Source organism: Poeciliopsis prolifica, unplaced genomic scaffold, assembly GCF_027474105.1.
Source record: "Poeciliopsis prolifica strain line A6 unplaced genomic scaffold, Auburn_PproV2 SCAFFOLD065, whole genome shotgun sequence".
Classification (NCBI taxonomy): domain Eukaryota; kingdom Metazoa; phylum Chordata; class Actinopteri; order Cyprinodontiformes; family Poeciliidae; genus Poeciliopsis; species Poeciliopsis prolifica.
The window spans coordinates 389,997-409,090 of NW_026562440.1; the positions used below are offsets into that span (position 1 = coordinate 389,997).

Here is a 19,094-nt window from a genome sequence, read left to right on the forward strand (position 1 = left end):
AGTTTTAAAGTTTTGAAACTTTATAGTTTTAAACTTTAAGTTTTAAAACTTCAAAGACAGTTTTTCCCCCGATTGACAAAATAGATCCTCCCAACCCAACAGAAAAATGGTGGGCAGCACGGTGGCGCAGCGGTTAGCGCTGCGTCTTCACAGAGACCATCTGTGTGGAGTTTGCATGGTCTCCCCGTGTTTGCGTGGGTTTTCCCCGGGCGCTCCGGTTCCCCCCACATCCCCTAAAACATGCAGGTCAGGTCAGTTGGTCACTGCAAATTGTCCCCAAAACAAAGCAAAGCAAAGCAAAATGAGCCAACAATTCAATGACCCAAATTTATTTAAAATTGCCATAGTTAGTTCACAAGTGGCTGTAAAAACTGAGCAGGGAATGAAAATCCAAATAAGAGGCTCCTTAACCAGAAAGGAAACACATTCTCCAGTATCTTCATGTTGTCTTACACAATCTGTAATTCTCGTCTTGTATAATTCAAGACACATCTCTGTATTAAGCAATGAAGAATACCAACAGCATAAATTATTTACAGTGTGGAGGCTGTTATTGAACCTCAATTTGAAAATGCTGGATTGAAAATCTCAGAGTTAAGCTACCTTCTGCAGACTACGTACACTGACAGATGCTTACAGTTAACAATGCCATTGGTGCTAATTGCACTAATTGCTGACACGAGATGCAAAAGAGATCTCAAACTGTACAGTCACCATTGATACATGATGGGCACTCATGGCTGTCATCTAGTCTTTAAAAATGAATTGAAATCAGCTAAAATCAGCATAGGCAGGACAAAAACCTACAAAAATCTGAGCTCACACATAACCAGTAAAGACTGATTTTACTGCGTTAAGAGTTGGGTAGTTAAAACCAAGCTAGTACAGTGCTAAGCTACAAAATACATTCTTGACAACAATTTTGATGTTTCATTGTGCTGCTGGACTCCAAGCCTTTAATCAGACTTTTTTTTAAAAACTGATATTTGCCCTTAGGTTTTTTTAAAACTTTGAAAATATCACAACTTTACATTCTGCATCACACATGAATTAACGCATTACTAAAAAAACCATACACAACCCTCTTTTAGACAGTGAACATCATGGAAGCATAATGTTTTCCTAGTGTTAAATTACCTTCTTGTTTTGCTGACAACCCTTCATGCATCTACATTATACCTCGTCGTGCTCGGCACGCGTACAGTATTAGTGTAATATATGCAGACACGAGCTCAAGTAGCTCCTGTCATTAGAGAGCCTATTGTTCTGCAGGAGGCGTTAACAAGCACGCAGCCACTGTCTGACAGCCAGGTCAACATCTCTATCTGCTGAGGGAGCGCTTCGAATCTAGGCCACCTCCTGGATTAGGGATATCCATTCATACGTTCATCTGCTGCGCCTCGCTGAAGAATGGAAGCCCCCGCATTAGCCCAGCCCAAACACTATAAATCTTTCATCTGTTCATACTTCAAGCAGCATATGAAGGAAGCCTAAAGACTGTCTGGAAATCCTAGGGCCGAGACAGAAAATGGGCAAAACAGATTAATACCATTTATGTTATTAAAAGGGAGTCCTATTAATATTAGTCTTTTGACATTTCTTAAATTCAGATTATAAAAGCGTAAGCGGTTGGAATGCTGTTTCTTTTTCACACAGCAAACCAGTTTAGTCAATAAATCATTAATAGTGAAAATTACTTTTGAAATGTACTCCAATGATTTTCAGGAAAATTTGCTGAAATTTTGAATTTCTTATCCAACAGAAACCTGAGGCGCTTCAAAAGATGTGATGACAGGAAGGCATTTAAATTTGCTCATTAAATTGTTGTGTATTAAAATCCCTTTTAGTATTATATCCCATGACAACAATGCTACGGTTTTAAAATACTTGAAAGCTTGTAGCAGTCTGCAGAGGGAGAAATCGGTGGGAGGAAATGTCTAAATGATGCCTCAGTGATTTACTGTGGCACAGAGACCAGGCGAAGACCGATGAGGGACCGTGGATCTTCCTCCTGTCGCTGGGCTCGTATTTTCTTTGTCTTTCCCATCTTGTTTTCACACCCTGTTTGGATCTCCCCATCAACCTGGCAGAGGCAGCTGGACAATGTCTCTCACATTCAGCCCGCCTGGAGAACAGTTGTCCACAAGTTGGAGGGTTGGTGGTTTAATCCAGGGTTTCCCAGCACAAACCTCAAAGTGTCCTTGTTGGAGTAACAGAACCACACACTTTGCTGGATGTATTTATGGGTGTGTGACTGTCAACTGTTTGACCTCTGTAGAGGTTCCTGGCACATTACCCATGTCTGAAATCTGTCAGTTTCTGCATGTTTTTTTTAGTATTTTAAGCACAACTTTTAATGTGTAAAGTTTCCTTCATGCAGATATTTGTATAAAAGTGATGTTTTATATACAGAAAAAAATCAGACTAGAGGACGGATGGACAGTCGGATGCACAGATAAACAGAGGGACAAAAAATAGTGCTTGGACGGCTAGACGGAAAACAGATGATGGTTGGACGGACAGAAGGATACGTCTTACAGTGACTTCCCCACTTTTTCACACTTCCATATTGTTGCCTCAAGTAGTTATCAATTTAAGAAGCTTAATAAAGCTGTAACATCTGATGTCTAAACAGCCATAAACCTCATCACGTGTCCCAGCCGCTTTCCTAATTACGAGAGTGAGTGAAGCCGATCCTTCAAACCCTTCAGCTCTGTCTGAACCACTTTGAATCCAGTCCCTGCTGCCATCTCCTTTCACACATCCCAGTTTTTCCCTTTTTCTTCAAGTGCTTTCGTGACAGCTAATGTACTCGAGTGCTATTGATTTTACTTTCTCTCTTCTCTAGTGAACCCCTCTAAGGCTCAAACCTTGCACGTCTTTGTCTCTCCTATACAGAAAAACACAATTTACTGCTAATTTTGCATCAGTGTGAGAGCAGTTTTCATTTTCTTATACTTTAATTTAAAAATTCCCAACTGTTTTCATCACATAGACTTAATTGAAGCAGTGAATAAACCAAAGAAACACTTGAAGTTGTTTTGCATTTCTCTTGCTCTATATGCTTTAAATGAAAATCAATAATTCATAGAAAGTGAAGCTGTGTATTTGTCCGCTTGCAGTTTTCCATTTCCACATAACCGAACGAGAGCTAAACAGTAAGGCTCAATAGAAACCCGATCACTTTGCTTCTCTCAATGCTATAAAGAAAGACATGAATAATATATTAGCAATGAGTCAGAGGGGTGAGACGCACTAAAGATGACATGATCATGGTAGAGGGGATGAAACTGTAACCGTCTGATCAATGCAATGGACATAGTTCAATGTGCTAAGGTTCAAAAAGCAAGTCTGAAAACATTTATGAAAAAGCATGGAACTAAGATAACCTAAAGAAAAAGTATTGCATCTCCTGTCTTCTGGAAGTGCAATACCCTCATTGGAAACTGTGACTGAAACTAAAGTTTTGAAGATTTTTTTATCCTTTATAGTGAAAAAAAGAAATAAATAAACCATGAACTAAAACTTGTGGAAAAGCCTTTGTGGATCTGCTGTTGTCGGCAGTTTTACAGATAATAAAAAAGGGCAGTTAGGGAAACTTTCACTAAAACCCGACACACACCGAGGCCCAGGTGACAGACAGGCTCGGCTGAACAAACAAGTGCTGAATGCGAGTCCCCCCCCAGTCCACGCCCCACAACCCCCAACTAATGATTTTACCAACAGGTAAAGTTCCCACACCACACCTAACCACACAAACACACAGTAATTTTATACACTCCCATACGCAGAGTGAAAACCCAATATTTTCATCTCAGTTCTCCTGTTTCCTGCATCTTTTCCATGTATTTCTCTATGTTGGTATCTTCAGTTCTTCACCTTAAACATTTTGCATTCATCCTTCTCTGAATCAATACAGACATTTACACCACCATAAAAATTTTCTTTTTCATAGTGTGTTTTAGCATAACTTGATTAAAATTAGGAAATGTAAGATTTATAAGTTGACAAAAAAACCTGTTTGTGTCAAAGCTAATCGTTATCAGATTTGTATGTAGCACAAAAAGTGCAGCATAGCACACGCCAAGTGTTGATTCATTTATTGCTGAAAATTGGAGGAACTCAATTCATTTTAGAAGCAAAAATTGGATTCTTTATTTCCAAAACCAGCTGACAGAGTGGCTAAAATGAAACCATGTTCCTCTGGGAGCCTCTGTGTGAATACTTTGGTTTAAAAAAAAAAGTAAACTTCTATAAGGTTTCTACAACTTAAACCCTTGATTTAAGGTGAAAAAAAGAAGAAAAGAGAGAACCAACTCAGCAGTCTGCATGTGTGTGTGTGTTCTCTGTTGAATGGCAGGAGGGGCCTCCTTTTATAAGCAGCTCTTCTTTTGTGATCCATGAGAAAAACCTTCACTTTGGAAAGACAAGCTGCTAGCTACGCCCTTCTTTTACAACCAACATCGCAAACATGATCGGACTGCGTTCTCCGTGTTTGTGTGGTTTCATTAAGCCGTTTTGATGTGGTGACAGATATGCTGCTGTATTTTCTGTTTCAACACTACAGAGTTCTCAAAAACTTAATGTGCATCCATCGTCGAGGTGCCTTTTAAAACACCACACGACACCAATGGGGTGAAAAATCAAAGTGAAATACAAAAAGAGCAGACTTACGCAGGAGGTGAAGTAGGATTCACATAAAAGTTGAGAGATCATTTGATGTGGTAGAACCTCAGATCTAAAGCTTGACTGAAAAGGTATATGTTTGAAAATTAAAAATAAAAGAAAGATGAGATAAAAGATAGCTGACGGAAAAGTCAGAGGTGCAGAGTAGAGAGGGGAAAAAAGAAGAGATGAAAGTGTGAATCAAAAACACCCATTTGTAGGTCTGGTTGAATAAAAATAATAATAAAAAAATACACACAGCAAGGCATATACACAAACATGCCCCACCACCCAGCATGCTCTGCAGTCGTGTCTAATTTTCTCTCCTCTAGTGTCCAACACTCAACAAACGCCTTTGAAATTCAAGCCAGGATGAAAAGGCCTGGGGGCGCCCGGAGAGCAGACAGAGGATGGGGCCATCTCCGTTTGACTGTGAGGACCGGCAAAAATGTTAAACTGTTTAGTCTAAAATGAAATCTCCCAAAACAAGGATTGAAAACAATCAGCAGGAGGATCCCAAAATGACAAGATGCACAACCGTTGCAAATTCACTTAACAGGCCTACTTTTCTTTCCGAATGTTCAGCGGGATAAAGGAGCAACTCAGGGAGTTAAAATGCTGTTGTTTTACAAGAAGATTGATGGGTTTTTGGAGCTTTCAGACTCTGACTATGTTAGGACATCTAATACCCCGTCATGGTGCATTTGTAGCCAACTGTCTCTGGCAACGCCGTTTTAAACCACCTGTCATCTTACTTCGCTGGTTGAGCGCTGACAGGACTATGAGCTCAAACTAAAACAGTAAAGCCAAAACTCCAGACATGAATTATTGAATCAAGAGCCACAATTTTTTTTTCTCTCGTGCATAATTTGCTTAGCGATCTGAAGATTAAAGTTTAATGCTATCTACACAGGTCACCAGTGGTCCAATAATTACTGGCTAAATTTAAAAGGGTATTGCTCTAATATGAATAGTGATGAAATATGAGTCCATCAATATTTTCCTCCACCACCTGAACTTACCTGAAGAACATGTTTGATGTGATTCTTTAACATCATCGCAGTAACACAACCCTGCGATTACAATAGGATCCTTTACCATCCAGCCATACTGTCTCTGCTCCAATCGACTCTTGGACTTCCTGATTCTCCGGTGACTCCATTGAGGATCACTCACATCAATAACCACATTCTGGTTTGGAGGGTAAAATCTATGACACAAGATGACTACTCTGCACTGTACTGGCATAAAGCAATCTTTATGAGACGCTAGATGGACGTGAATGTCATTGTGCAATTGTGAATAGCTGCCTGAAGCATTTTTTGCATTGAAACAACACAGAATGAGACACATGAGCCTGGATAATAAAAAGAGGTCAGCGCCATTGTGCTTCAAATGTATTATTATTCTTTATCGGTTTGTCCTGTTAAAATAGAAGACTACGGATTCAGGAAAAAAGAGGTGGAGGGCAGAAACATTGAAAGTACCCAAAAACAACCCTGCCATTTTCACACAGCTGCACATAAAACAATATTTTAGATTCCACCCTGGATTCCTGCCCTACATTTCTGTCTGCTCTCCTCTCCTGAGGGGGTTTGGGTGTCTGTGTTTCCTTCCTCTTCCTTCATAGCGCCAAACAATCTTTCATTCAATTCCATAATTAACGTCATACATGAAATGCAATAAATCTGACCTTAGACAAAAAGAAGTGATACATCATGCATAACTTGCTAAGGTCCACATAAATTTACCTTGCCGTTTTCAGTCATTCCTGATGAGATAAATACAAAAAATAATCCTGAATTGAAACCAAAAATGTAACTTTTGTCAGACATGCCAAATTTAATGACAGACCGCATGGCTGTATGCACAGATGGAACATTTAAATATCGTGATTAGGAGTTAGGTCTACAAATACAAATACTTCTTTATACTAATTTTATTTTTCTATACTTATCCAGCCTTTGAAAGTACTTGAGTTAAATCCCGTCCTTTGACTGAGAGAAGCCTGATAAGTGATTCTTATTTACTTAAATGACACTTCAACTGGATGAGGCCCCTTTGCATGTTGCCATGGCCCCAAACATTCAGCTCCTGCTAATGCAAAAGGATTTTTTTCTGATTTAGACTGAAAAGCAGAGACAGCCTGAGCTAATTTAGGTTAAGTGCCTCCGATAGCTGACGGGCACAACCCAACAAGCCACCTGGAGCTAGCCTGTATCACACTGAGGAAAACCCTAGCAACATGTTTCTATCAGGCAAGCATAAGGAAGGTGGATTAAAGCCATACTACTTAAAATGTCAGCATGCATTTCATCTGTAGTTTTCCTTCAAGAGAAGAAACGCTGCCAACGCATGCTTTGACCTATTTCTTACAATGGATCTCATTTTCCATCGCACTTTCCACTGCATAAACAAACCTTCCAATCAACAATCAGAAACAAAAATAAATGAGCAGCAATCACAGCTAAAGGATGTGGGCGAGACAATCCGCCTGACAATGGGGACACAACTAGAGGGCTGGATATGAGATTGGATGCTGGCTCTGGTGGATGGCATCGATTCTTTTTTTCTTTTTTTTTTTTTTATCATAATGCATGACTGCATTTGACACAGCTCATCAGACCTGCAACATGGATCCAGTCTGTGCCATCTCTTGGTTCATCGCAGAAAGTGTTACAAAGATCACCTATTCTCCATCCATAAAGATTAGGGAGTAAAGATGAACTCTACAGCCTTCAACGAGACATAAGACTTGAAATCAGCTCTGATCGATTCACTCCTTCTCCAATTCCAAACCCTGATTATGTCATGTCTTATATTGCCCCTTCCACAGGAGTTAGCTGTTTCCTGTTGACTAGTTTTGAATTGCTGTCAGATCGTAATCCTCAATTACTTTGAGGATTATTTTCAGAAACTTTTCATTCTTTTTTGCGGCTAAACTTATGTTTTTTCTTGTGTTCTAGTTATTTTAGTTAGCATTCTAATCAGTACAATGTGCAAAAACTATTTTCATAGTATTGATAGACGTGCGTGAATATTTAAACACAACGTTACAAAGACAAGAAAGTATCTCCCTGAGACATGCACGCCCTTGAGTGAAGGACAAGTCAGTGAGCTCAAATGTAAATGATCTTCCTCCCCAAAACAGTGGAAACAAAAGAGTGTGGGGCTCCTTTGGAATGCCCACTTTGGACACAGTGTGTCAGTGGATTTCACCTTAGTGTGATAGTCTGTGCAATACAGATACATCTAATGCAGTGCTTAGTGGCAAACTATGAAATAGAGGTCATGGCTCCCTATGTAGGTTGACCTTGTGTTGGTGGCTGTCAAAAGAAAAAGTAATCTTTGCATTTCGAACAAGTTTTCTGTTGTTTATCTGCATGTCCAATTGATGGGAAGAGGACACACCTTAAAGAAGATCCCACCAAATCTAAAGGGTCATTCCACTTTTTTAAGGTCTATGAAATAAAGGAGGGCAGGAGGTTTAGAGTTAATTCGAGAGAAGTCTGTAACCTGAAATTCATAGACTGGTCAAACGTTGGCTGAATTATGCAATAGATACACAAAACATACAGGAAACGCCAAATTTATTCATACCCCTGGCAGATTTAGAATGAAATCTTTTCATTTTCTAATATAGTTCTTCTGACTGTGTATAATAATAATACACACAGGGGGAACCAATTCTAAATTTTTGGCTTGAATAGGTGAAGGGAGGTAAAACTTAGAGTGAAGACAAGGAGGATCTCTCACCTCAAAAGTTCATTACCAAAGAGAAATCGTCAAAAATACAAAAAAGTGGTCAACAGTAAAGATGAATAAAATATGAATGCCTCCTTTTTTTCCCTCAGTTTTTGGCTGTTGATTACAACGTATCCCACTAAAGAACCTAAATATAACATCCTTCAAAATAAACTGACCAGGATCAGTTGACCTAATATGAGCAAACTGTGTTGTAATCCCTGTTACTTATTTAAAGTCGAGCTCAGTGTTCTGGGATAATCTGTCGAGTTAAACAACACTTACAGACATACTGTGCCTCTGTAGAAGATCTTTCATGTGAAAATTTGGGAATTCACAATGTAGAGGTGTGTATGAGAGCACATGCATGTGCTAACCTCGACCTCTACCAATGATAATCCCATGTTTAGACCTCGTTTGGGGGTTTAAAAAAAAGCATGACCCCGAAATCTACTTATCCATTCGTTCCCTCCCTCTCTTCTCCATCAATCCCCTTCTTCCTTAAAAAGCCACCCATGCCTCCCTCCTCCCGCTTCCCATCCATCTAAGCTTCCCACCCCCTTCTGTTCCATCTGGGCAACAACGGGCAGGTTGGACGGAGGCTTCAATTGAGAGCGTAAATATCTCCCGGAAGCAAAGAGCGCCCCTGTCCTAATGGGACTCTGGGGAAATGATTACAGCTCCCTTATCAGATATTCCAAAAATTTAAGAGCAACATCACTCCAAATTAAATACCTCATCTGGCTCTTTTAGGCGTAGATAAATGGGCACTCAGAGACTGAGAGGAAATAATTAAAGCATAATTCTATCTAGTTATTGTCAAAATATCTTCAATCTGTTCATTTTCTCTTAGAAAATATTCTACAAATGTATCAATCAAAACTACTGAATGAAACGGTGATTTCTAAATACAGATTTTGAAGCCTCTATTAATTTGTTTGTCTGTACTCTTATGACCCCTACTGGTGAGAATAAGCAATAACTTGAAGCTCAGGTCAGGTCAGCTTCATGCAAACAACATATTTAGCTCATTTTCACAAAAATTAAACAAACAAAAAAAAAAGTACCACCATCATCAGTTAATTTTCTCCTGCACAAATAAAGAGGCAGCTGCAGCTCGTCTTGTTTCTACATTTTACTTTGTCTGCATCCTGAGTCCACCTATGCATGCATACGTAGGGGAAAACCTTCAAATAAAAGATGTTGCCATGGTGAGGACAACTCATTAAGGCAACAGATTTAAAGAGGCTCTTAAAATCACTTTCTCCCTCCTCCATGTTCCTTTGCTCTCTCCTTTATAATCAGTCTCTATGGGGGGACATGAGCTTTTCAGAGGCTCGACTGGGCTTTGAATGGCTCAATGGACGCCTCCAGCTGACTGGGACCAAACTGGGGTTTAGGATTGAAGCTGGGGATACACCAGTAGAAAAACAGAAATAAAAGATGGAGCTGGTTAAATGTGTAATCTCGGATTAGTTGGAATGTTCTTCAATATTTAATCATAAGCCATGCGATTTAATTCATTTTGCATCAGGGAAATACTTAAATATTACCAATGAATGCATTTTTAATATAATTTTTTGCAAACTATTAATAGAATAAGCTGCAGACAGGCAACAGGCAGCTCATCGGGGCAAGTGGGGCCAACGGCAGCGGGCCAAACTCAAAGCAGCGTGAGGTGGAGAAATCTCCCTCTTCTAGCAGCTCTCATTAAAGAAATGAGCTGTGACTGAGGTCTGTGCAGCCAGTGATTAAGCGCGCTTAACCAGCACCACTGCTCACTTAGATTTTTGATTAAAACTGGTGTGGCATTTCAGCAGGCGAAAGCTGGAGTTGGAGGGGTCTGGAAAAAAACTTGCCTACCTCATTGGCAGTGGATTAAAAATGTATTTAACAGGATGTGCATGCATCCCAATTAATGTGCTTTATTTAATCTAACCCATGTGCAAAGCTCATGAGACTAACCGGCTGACGCAAAAAGGCAGGACTTCTCATCAGCAAAGTTTTTTCCTATCTTTTTATTGATCACAGGTGTCTTGTCTGTCTTGCAGACACAAAAAAAATCATGTGAAACTCGAGTCTGATGAGAGAAATATGAGACGGCAGAAAAAGAAAATAACAGTTGCACTCTAAAGATCTCAAATTCAGCTTAATGTTCTCCCACAATTAAACCACCAGGTGGCTCCAAATACCAGAGAGAAGTCAACAGGAAGCCTAACCTGGACAGGATGTTCATTGAGTTAAGAGAACAACCAGAAACACTAGAACATAAACCAAAAGGTTTCATTGTCATGATAATATGATGTCTTTATAAAGAAAAATGTGCGACCATCTGCTTTGTCACAGCTCTCCCATTGTCAATCCTCTGACTAAATTAATCAATAATGGGATGAAGGTCCCTCCAGATCCCAGTGATTATCTGGCTGTAATGTCCTGATGTGATAATCATATCACCAAGTAAAACTCCCTTGTAAAACATATGGGTCTCTCCAACACCTGATCCCTTCATGGTGATACTGCTGACTCAGTCCTCTCCTTCCAATCTCCTCAATGAAGAACCAGCTGAGCCCAGACACATTCATTATCTGAACGCACCATCAGTGACTCACGTTCCAGACAAAACCCATATCTGTGACACATCCCGTCATATGCGAGTTTACAGTTACATGGAATATCAGACGAGGTACGTGGGCCGTTCAGTGTTGGGAAGTTGTACTTTTGTTCAAAGATATACTGTAAAATGATAAAACCTGCTAAACTGGATACATGAAGCTTTCATACAAAACCGTAAACAGTAGTTCGCAGTAACAATATGCCACAATACGTATTTAAATACGTATTTAGAGAAACTGCTTCTTTGAACAGCTATTACTGCTGCTCATGTGCAAATAACATAAATTATGCAACCAGGGAGAACTAATGCTACATTCAATCTGTACCCAGCAGCCAAATTGTCATATTTCTAAGACTAAAACTATCACCTTCAATACCAATACTTTTTGGATTTCCCAGCCTCTGTTCTGGAACATATTGGATTTAGAAATACGTTTGAGAATCTCAAAAATTAAGTAAAGAGTTTTTATTGTCTTCAGAGATTTAATTACACTGGTCTCACTCATGCAAACAGAAGCTAAACCTAGTTGGAAAAACTCAGCTGTGTAAGACCTTTTAATAAAAAAATGATCAAGAGGTCAAAATTATAAAAATGCATGATTAAAAAAAACATCTCTGCCATCATGTATCAGCTAATTTTTTTTCTGGCACCCATTTGACTGATAACTGACCAGCTTTTCCCCAGGAAGATTAATGAGCTTCGAGCACCTCTTCCAGGATTCGGTGATTATCTCTGATTATTGGAGCACCAGAGGTTTTTATAGTCATAGTAAATTACTGTGTAAAAAAATGACACATTGATCCAGTTAACAGAGTTGAAGCATTGAAGACTAAAAAAAGGTAAAAAAAAAAAACAAAAAAGTTGAGACAAACACAGCTGCTTTGAAGAAAAACAGCCTTCACCTATTTTACAGTTGAATGACCCAAACCGACCCCTGACCCCCAAATTCTTCAAAGTGTGTGCGTGCACATGTGTGTGTGAGAGAAATCCCCTTTTCCTTCATCTCATTAAGCTATGTGTCATGCTCTCCACTCCATTGTTCTCCTACCTCCAACCTGCTATTCATGGCTGCTGTGCACATTCAGGCTAAGTGTGCACTTGTCTGTATTCATCAGTCTCTGGGAATGTGCTGGATTTAGGTCTTGAGTTCTGCAGGGGAATCTAACACTTCATTGTTCACTTATGAGGCATTTACAACTAATCCTACACTACTTACGTCAGAAAAAACAATGAACGGATGAATCTTCCATTTTGGAGTCATAAAAATGTCCATGTTTGCTGAATTACTGAAGATACAATTGTGAAAAACTTCCAATTGAGCTGTTCTATTCTTATATTAAATGCTAAATATGATGATAAAGTGATTATGTTTGTGTGTCTAGGAAACAAACAAAAGGAGATTATGACGAAGAACTGTAGTCAGACCCCTTTCCAATTCCCACAACCAAAATCATATTACCTTAACTGGATTTTAGCCGAGCTTCCCCCCATTCTAAGAGTCAAGAGCCATTTCATTTAGCCTCATCTCGTTACTCTATAAGCCTGACCTCTCTCAGGTGCCCTTCCCCAAGGAGCAATTGCTTTCATTGGCCAATAACTGACCCTGCCTATTTCCACTGAGGGTTTATGGGGATCCTGTCAAACAGCTGCTCCAGAAAAGAGCTGGAGAATAGAAAGATAAATCTCGTTTAAAGAAATATGACTATAATTTTAAGCCATAAACTGCCCTGTAAGGAAGGAGAAAACTGAAAATGATGAATCGGCATGAAATCAAGTAAGCAAAAGTGAACAAAGGACGAATTAGCCAAGTTCCAGTCTGGGGGAGTTTGTCTGTAAGGGGATCATTAATTCAGCATTTGGACGCTGATTAAACGTCGAGAGCAGGGACAATACAGTAGCAAAGGCTGCTACATCTTGACCTGTCAGGGCGCATTAGCCCAAGTGATCAGGAGGACTTTTCATGGTCGCTTGGCAGCACATTGTTAAGCTTCAGACTTTTTTTTTTTTCTTTAATTGTAGGTACAGTTACAAAAAGTCCATGGACCAACTAAAGAGCCAAAAAGAAAAAGTGATTTAAAGTTACAACAAATCCTGCTCAGCACTGCTATTTTATTTATAGAGATTTGGTGTTTTATGTATTGTACAGTACACAAAAGAAGTCCAGACATAAGTCAAAGGCATTTCATTCCACCCCATCATGTCTCTCTAATGGCTCCTTTATGCAGAGGCAGAGGTGAAAGTGGGTCACCTTCATAACCCGAACCGGGTGTCAGCTCCATCACCCCCGGACTGTCCGCTCTCTTACACACATCCCTGCACGCCTGGCCCATCACCTCCAGCTGCTTGCCATTATGTCCTGTTCCCAGGGGTGGACACCCAGTGGAGCGGCTTCAGTCATGTGTCCCAAGTGACACGCAGTCATGCACGTCATATGTGCATAGCTAGATACAGAAATTTCACATTTTGTTGCACGACAACTACAAACTTCAAGTTTATTAGTAGTTTATGTGACAGGCCAATGCAAAACAGCACTTAGTCATTATAGTCTCCCTGCGTCAATATTTGTACAGGAGTTTCCTAATATAATGCAGTAACAGCGGGTCTAGAAGCATGGTACTTAAATAATGCATCCAGGTAGTACAGGTATAATGAGATAAACATACCTTTGTGTCATTATTTCATCCATAATCTACAGATTAAAAGTTTTGTCCATTGTTCTTTGCAAATTAGACCAAGATCAATCAGATTGAATGGCGTGGATTTGGGATATGTTCAACTAGATTTAAATCTGGACTTTGACTGGGTCATTTCAATACCTGATTATGTTTTGATCCAAACTAATAAATTGAAGCTCAGAGTGTTAAAGTGTTCAGCTGCTGTCCTGCTAGCAGCTGAACTTTTTTTGCAGCCTCCAAGAGTTTCTTCCAAAATTTTCCTGCATTTAGTACTATTCCAATTCACATCAAATCTGATCAACTTTCCTGTTCCTGCAGAAGGCAATTATTCAACAGCATGATGCTGTTACCACCGCGTTACACAATGGGGGAAACGTGTTCAGAGTGAGGTTTGAAAACAGACATTTTGCATGTAGGTCCAAATTTCTCACCTGACCCGAGTCTAACAAGATTTATTATAATCAAATAGAACTTTGTGGCCTTCATTTAACAACAGTTTTTCAGTTCTTCCCCCTTATCTATAAAGAATTTATTTCGGGATGCATGGTAAATAGTTAAAGAGGTTTGCAGTTATATTGTTATAATCAATGGGTATAAATACTTTTGCAATCCACTGTACCTAGAATGTTAACCTTAGCAAATTTCAAAGGCAGGTATACAAAACTAGAATCCCAAGTAACAAACTTCATGCATTTGGAGAGGGTCGTTCTGAGTTTTCCTGGATAAACCCAATCATTACCAATGGGTAAAGACATCTGGAGTCATAAAGTCACAATTCATACCCGTCCCACAAAAGACATCCAGCGAATCATACAGAATCGCACACACACAGATTTATCCTCAACGACAGACGGTACAGATCATTCAGTTACAGGAGGATGGAAATCAGCTAATAGGAAAAGACAAAGCCCAGCTTGGAAGGCTTCTCCTCCATGTGTTGTGACCGTTGCTCTGACACATGGTGTGCAACTATTACCCTCAAAGAGTTCAGTGACTTCAAAGAAATCTGTAGAAGAAGCTAAATTATCTCCCTTATCAAATGCATGGGAGGTCTACAGGCAGCTTTCAGAAAGCAGAAGGCATTGAAATCACAACGCTTTCTTTTAAAGTGTTGATGGACAAGATCTACATGACAGAAGTTGTTGTCTCTTAATTTTGTACCTTTTCCCTCCAGACAGGTTGTTGTTTTACCAGGTGACTCTTCAACCACAGGTCCCAGCAGTGGTTTGGGCGTCCAGAGCGAGTCCTGTTTCTGGTGCACCTTCGAAACGGAGAGGAGACGTTTGCGCAGGCAGCCTTCTGATTTGGGGGTCTTGGGGTTGGGGCAGGCCTGACCCTGGAGGCTGTTCCCCATGTTGCTGCAGGGCTTGAAAGAGCACAGAGTTTGCTTGCTGCCTGGCCGGTCCTCATAGCAGGCTCTGTCCCAGCAACTGACCGCTGGCTCAGATGAGAGGCACTGTACGTATGTGATCATCTCGGAGCAAGACCCTAACCCACCTGCCCTCCCCTTCTCTCCAGGACCTAAGCCCCCTGACTACTCCTCCTTCTTGTCCAAGCCTCCTTCTCAGGACTCTCTGCTGGAGGTGATGTGGTTGAGACCTCCCCCTGCACTCAAACTCTCAATAGGCCTCCCCCCTTCATTTCTAGGAGGATAGGATTGAGATATAGAAACCCACATGGGACTCTGTCCCCCCACCTTGTCTCCTCCCACCGTTTTTGTCTTTGCTTTCCTCTTCTCAGGGACACTATTGACTTGAATTGATTTGCCTGACAAAAAGGGCGTGGGGCGGGTGGTGGGTATGAACAGTGTTCGATTACAGGAATCAACTCCAACAAAAATATTTTGCAGCGCTATTGCAGCACAAAGTTGTTGAAAACTGAGTCACGTCTGTCAGTGGGATGACTGAATCCAAGCATCTTGCAAAAGCATGAGTTGTGAGCCACAAAGTTGACCACAGTACATTTCTGCAATACTCTTAAAACAGCAAAAGTAAATTTTAAATCCAGTTGGAAGTGAGTTATTTGAAAATACCTGTGGTTAAGACATGCTTTATGTTCCTCCCAGAAGCAATGTGGTCCTAAAACACATTATAAACAGAAAAAGATCTGCAAAGGTCAGGAAAGTTATCCAAAAGTGAGTGTCTTTAAAGGAAAATCCAAACTTTTAGAAGAGTCCTCGGAAAAGCATCCACAAGCACCGTTCTTCCTCCTACTCCCATTTGAGAAAGAAGCAGCATTGTCCAGAGAAGTCCACATGGTCTCTCTCCTCTCAGCTCCTCCTCCTGCTGCTCCTCGGTGCTGCTTTTCTAATCTGTAAAACCAGATTATCCAGCCACCAGACCCTTACTACTAGCTCCTGATTGCGACAGACATAAAACGCAGATGGACACCAGGCTGCTAGTAACAAAGTGCATGAATTCTTCGACACAAATGTGCAGAGCTTCAGGAAAAAATCATGCAAACTTTTAGCAAACATGTTATCCTGGGCCAAAGAACAGATTTACCTCCAAGTAAAAAAAAAATTCTCAGAAGTTCAAACTTATTAATTATTGAAGCTCTGCCCTTTTTCCAAGGAGACTTCAGAGGAGCACCATGTGGAGAGCAGATTGGAAAATTTGACTCAAACAGGTGTAAGCACAGCAGACACCAGATGAAAAGTTAAGTGGCAGGTCAGTAAATACTAAGAGATTAACCAACAGGGTGAGAGTAGCCATGACCAGAACAAATCTTATGTCAAGTGAGAGAGAACTACATGTTGGCATCTAGATGGACAACGTCTAAATCCCAACATGTAGACATGGACGTGTTATAGAAAAATGGAAAATGTGGAGGAAAGTGGATAAAAGAATTTAATAGCCAAATGTCTCCCCCTAGTGGAGGCTTAAACAGATCCTGGCTAATTGTCTTATTTTTTGAGGTACTGAGGAGTGATTACAAAATAAAAGGGAATCATACAGAGTAAGAAGAACAGTATAAATGCTTCCTTCATTACTTTGGAAAAATATGAAGATTACTTATGAAAGGCTGCTATGAAATTCAATAATCCTATCTTTTCAGAATCGGTGAATGTGTCGTACTGCTCTAAGGTTTAGAAGCTACTTCTGAAAAAAAGTACTTTCAGTATCATTTAGGTGCTGAAAATAAAGTCAGGGAAAGTACTGAGATAAAAGGAGATATATGTTTAGAAGGAAAATATTTCATCAAACATGCCCAGAAAATTATGTTGCTCATTCAGGCTGTTTCAGCTTTCAAACTGGATTTACAAACACTGGCAGTTTTTTAATGTAATTAGTCTTTTTCTTTTCAGCTTAAAAACAAGTATTTTTCAATAGTAATCTATTTTAATAGTTTCTCTTAAAATGAATGATATCTAATTGGAGTAAAAAAGGGCCAAACATAAAATGGCCAATTAGTCAAAAGTCAAACAGACTTTCTGCAAAAATCAATTAGATGCAAAATGAAGTCTACACAATGACAAAAAACGTGCAATTAAGGATAAAAACAGCGACTGTAAAAACTCATTGTATTTCTTGATTTCATTTTACATCATGAATACCCTATCACTCTTTATAAACTTTAGTAAATAAATAAAATCTATATTTGAAGACGGTTATAATCTATTTAGCTAACCATGTTTCAGGACTAAAGCTGCTGATGTTTTGTTTTTCAGTTTCACTCTTAAATTCTAAATTAATATTAAAAGTCAAAAACACATAAGTAACTGTCTTAAGCTAAAATGTATTTTATTCTCAGGGGAAGTCTATCTCAACATGTAAAACTCCTAAAATACTCCAGAAAAAATGCTTTCCTCAGAGTCAAATAGATTTCCGTGAATCTCTGGATCCTTTCCTAACTTGTTTATTTTTTACAAAGCTAGTTTTTCTCTATTTTAGTTTTAGAAAATCTGTGAGGTTTTAGTTCAGGGAGTCATTACCTGACAGTGATTGCGTGTTCAGCAGAGCATGAACCTAAAAAAAGAAAGAGGCACTGAGTGACTGTCACTCTGCCAAAGCCGCCACAGATAACCAGGAGCTAAAACACCCATTACCAACAGTTGTCATTTCCACAGCATTTGGTGAGGCAGCCAACACACAAGCCGATTAACCAAACCCTAAACCATGGTGCTCTCACACACAAATTATAAGTGGCAAACCATGGAATGCACAAGAACACACAGACACAAAAAGACAAAGTGTGAACACACACAGTCCACAGACTCTGGCCTGAACTGCACTTGTCCTCAATCCAGCTACACACACGCATGCAACTGTGAACAATAAATCATCAACGCACAACCAATTGAACACATATTGGACATCATTTAGCTGGTTCTGTGTGTTCAGGATCAGATTCCCATCCACTTCCTGTCAGTGGTCACATTAGTGGCTCTGAGTGATTGTGGGTCCTCTTCTGGAAGGATGCAATGCTCAGCTTAGGTTAGGATGGGATGTATAGACATGTTTTTACATTCTTGTGGACGCACAAAAACATTTGCACAGATATTGTGTGCTTGGAAGGGGAGGGGAGCGGAAGGCCGTAGGAGACAGACAATGGTTTCCATGGACACGTGTCTCTGAAAGGACTGAGAGGAGCACCTGCATGCTGAGTAAGTCCTCTGAGGAAGTCTTCCACTCGTCCACAGGGAGTCGACCATTGTCTTCCCATGGTTCACTTTCCCACTCTGTCTCTCTAAACTTCACACTCGCTTCTTGGGAAAAGGTTTTCGCACCTTTTAATTACCGTTTCAGTTTAAAAATACAAAAAGATCTTGTTGTTGACTCAAAGTTTTTCTTCAATTTCTAGTTACAATAAAATGAACTATTGTTTTAATGACTCTATTCAGGGGACAAAAGGCTTACTGCAATCCCTGCAGATCCCACTGATGGCCAACAGGAGCTCCAGCCTCTATTGTTTTCAGATCAAGAACAAAATCTTCCTCTTGGGCTTTGACTTGTTTACATAGATCACCGTTTCATCAAAGACTTCCTCTTAATACCGTCATCCAAACCCGCCTACTATTTATCAGCCAGATAATTAAAAAGTAGGTAAGTCATGGATTACAATAACCCCCCCATCCCTCCACCCGAAGAAAAAAAATCAACTAGGCACACATTATTTAGCCAGACATAAACATATACAAATATTTTGTTTTCAAACTCCACTGAAGTTTTTTTTCCCACACTTCAGGTTGCAACAAAACACACTACAAACCGTCTTTACAGTGAAACACTTTTGTGTAACTTTTTTTTTTTTTTTCCATTCATCCATACCACTACCCAAGCCCCTCCCGCAATGGCACGGTGCAACCCGTAGGGGACGCGCCCCATACTCTGGGAACCACTGGCATAAGCGATAACTGCAGATTAATTTCAGATCCCCAAATGTGGCACATTTTA

General features: G+C 39.9%; 1 protein-coding gene across 6 annotated transcripts in view; it reads right to left on the reverse strand.

Annotated features, from left to right (window-relative positions):
* nhsl1b (NHS-like 1b) overlaps window positions 1–19,094 on the reverse strand; it is a 95,666-nt gene that overhangs the window by 27,708 nt on the left and 48,864 nt on the right. Inside the window, exon 1 of one of the 6 annotated variants that reach the window (XM_055019956.1) lies at window positions 14,860–16,931. The exons of the other annotated variants lie outside the window; for them this stretch is intronic. Coding sequence (XP_054875931.1) covers window positions 14,860–15,172 — 313 coding nt within the window. The 5' untranslated portion in view covers window positions 15,173–16,931. Of the gene's footprint in view, window positions 1–14,859; window positions 16,932–19,094 lie in introns of those variants that run through there. 6 annotated transcript variants of the gene reach the window in all.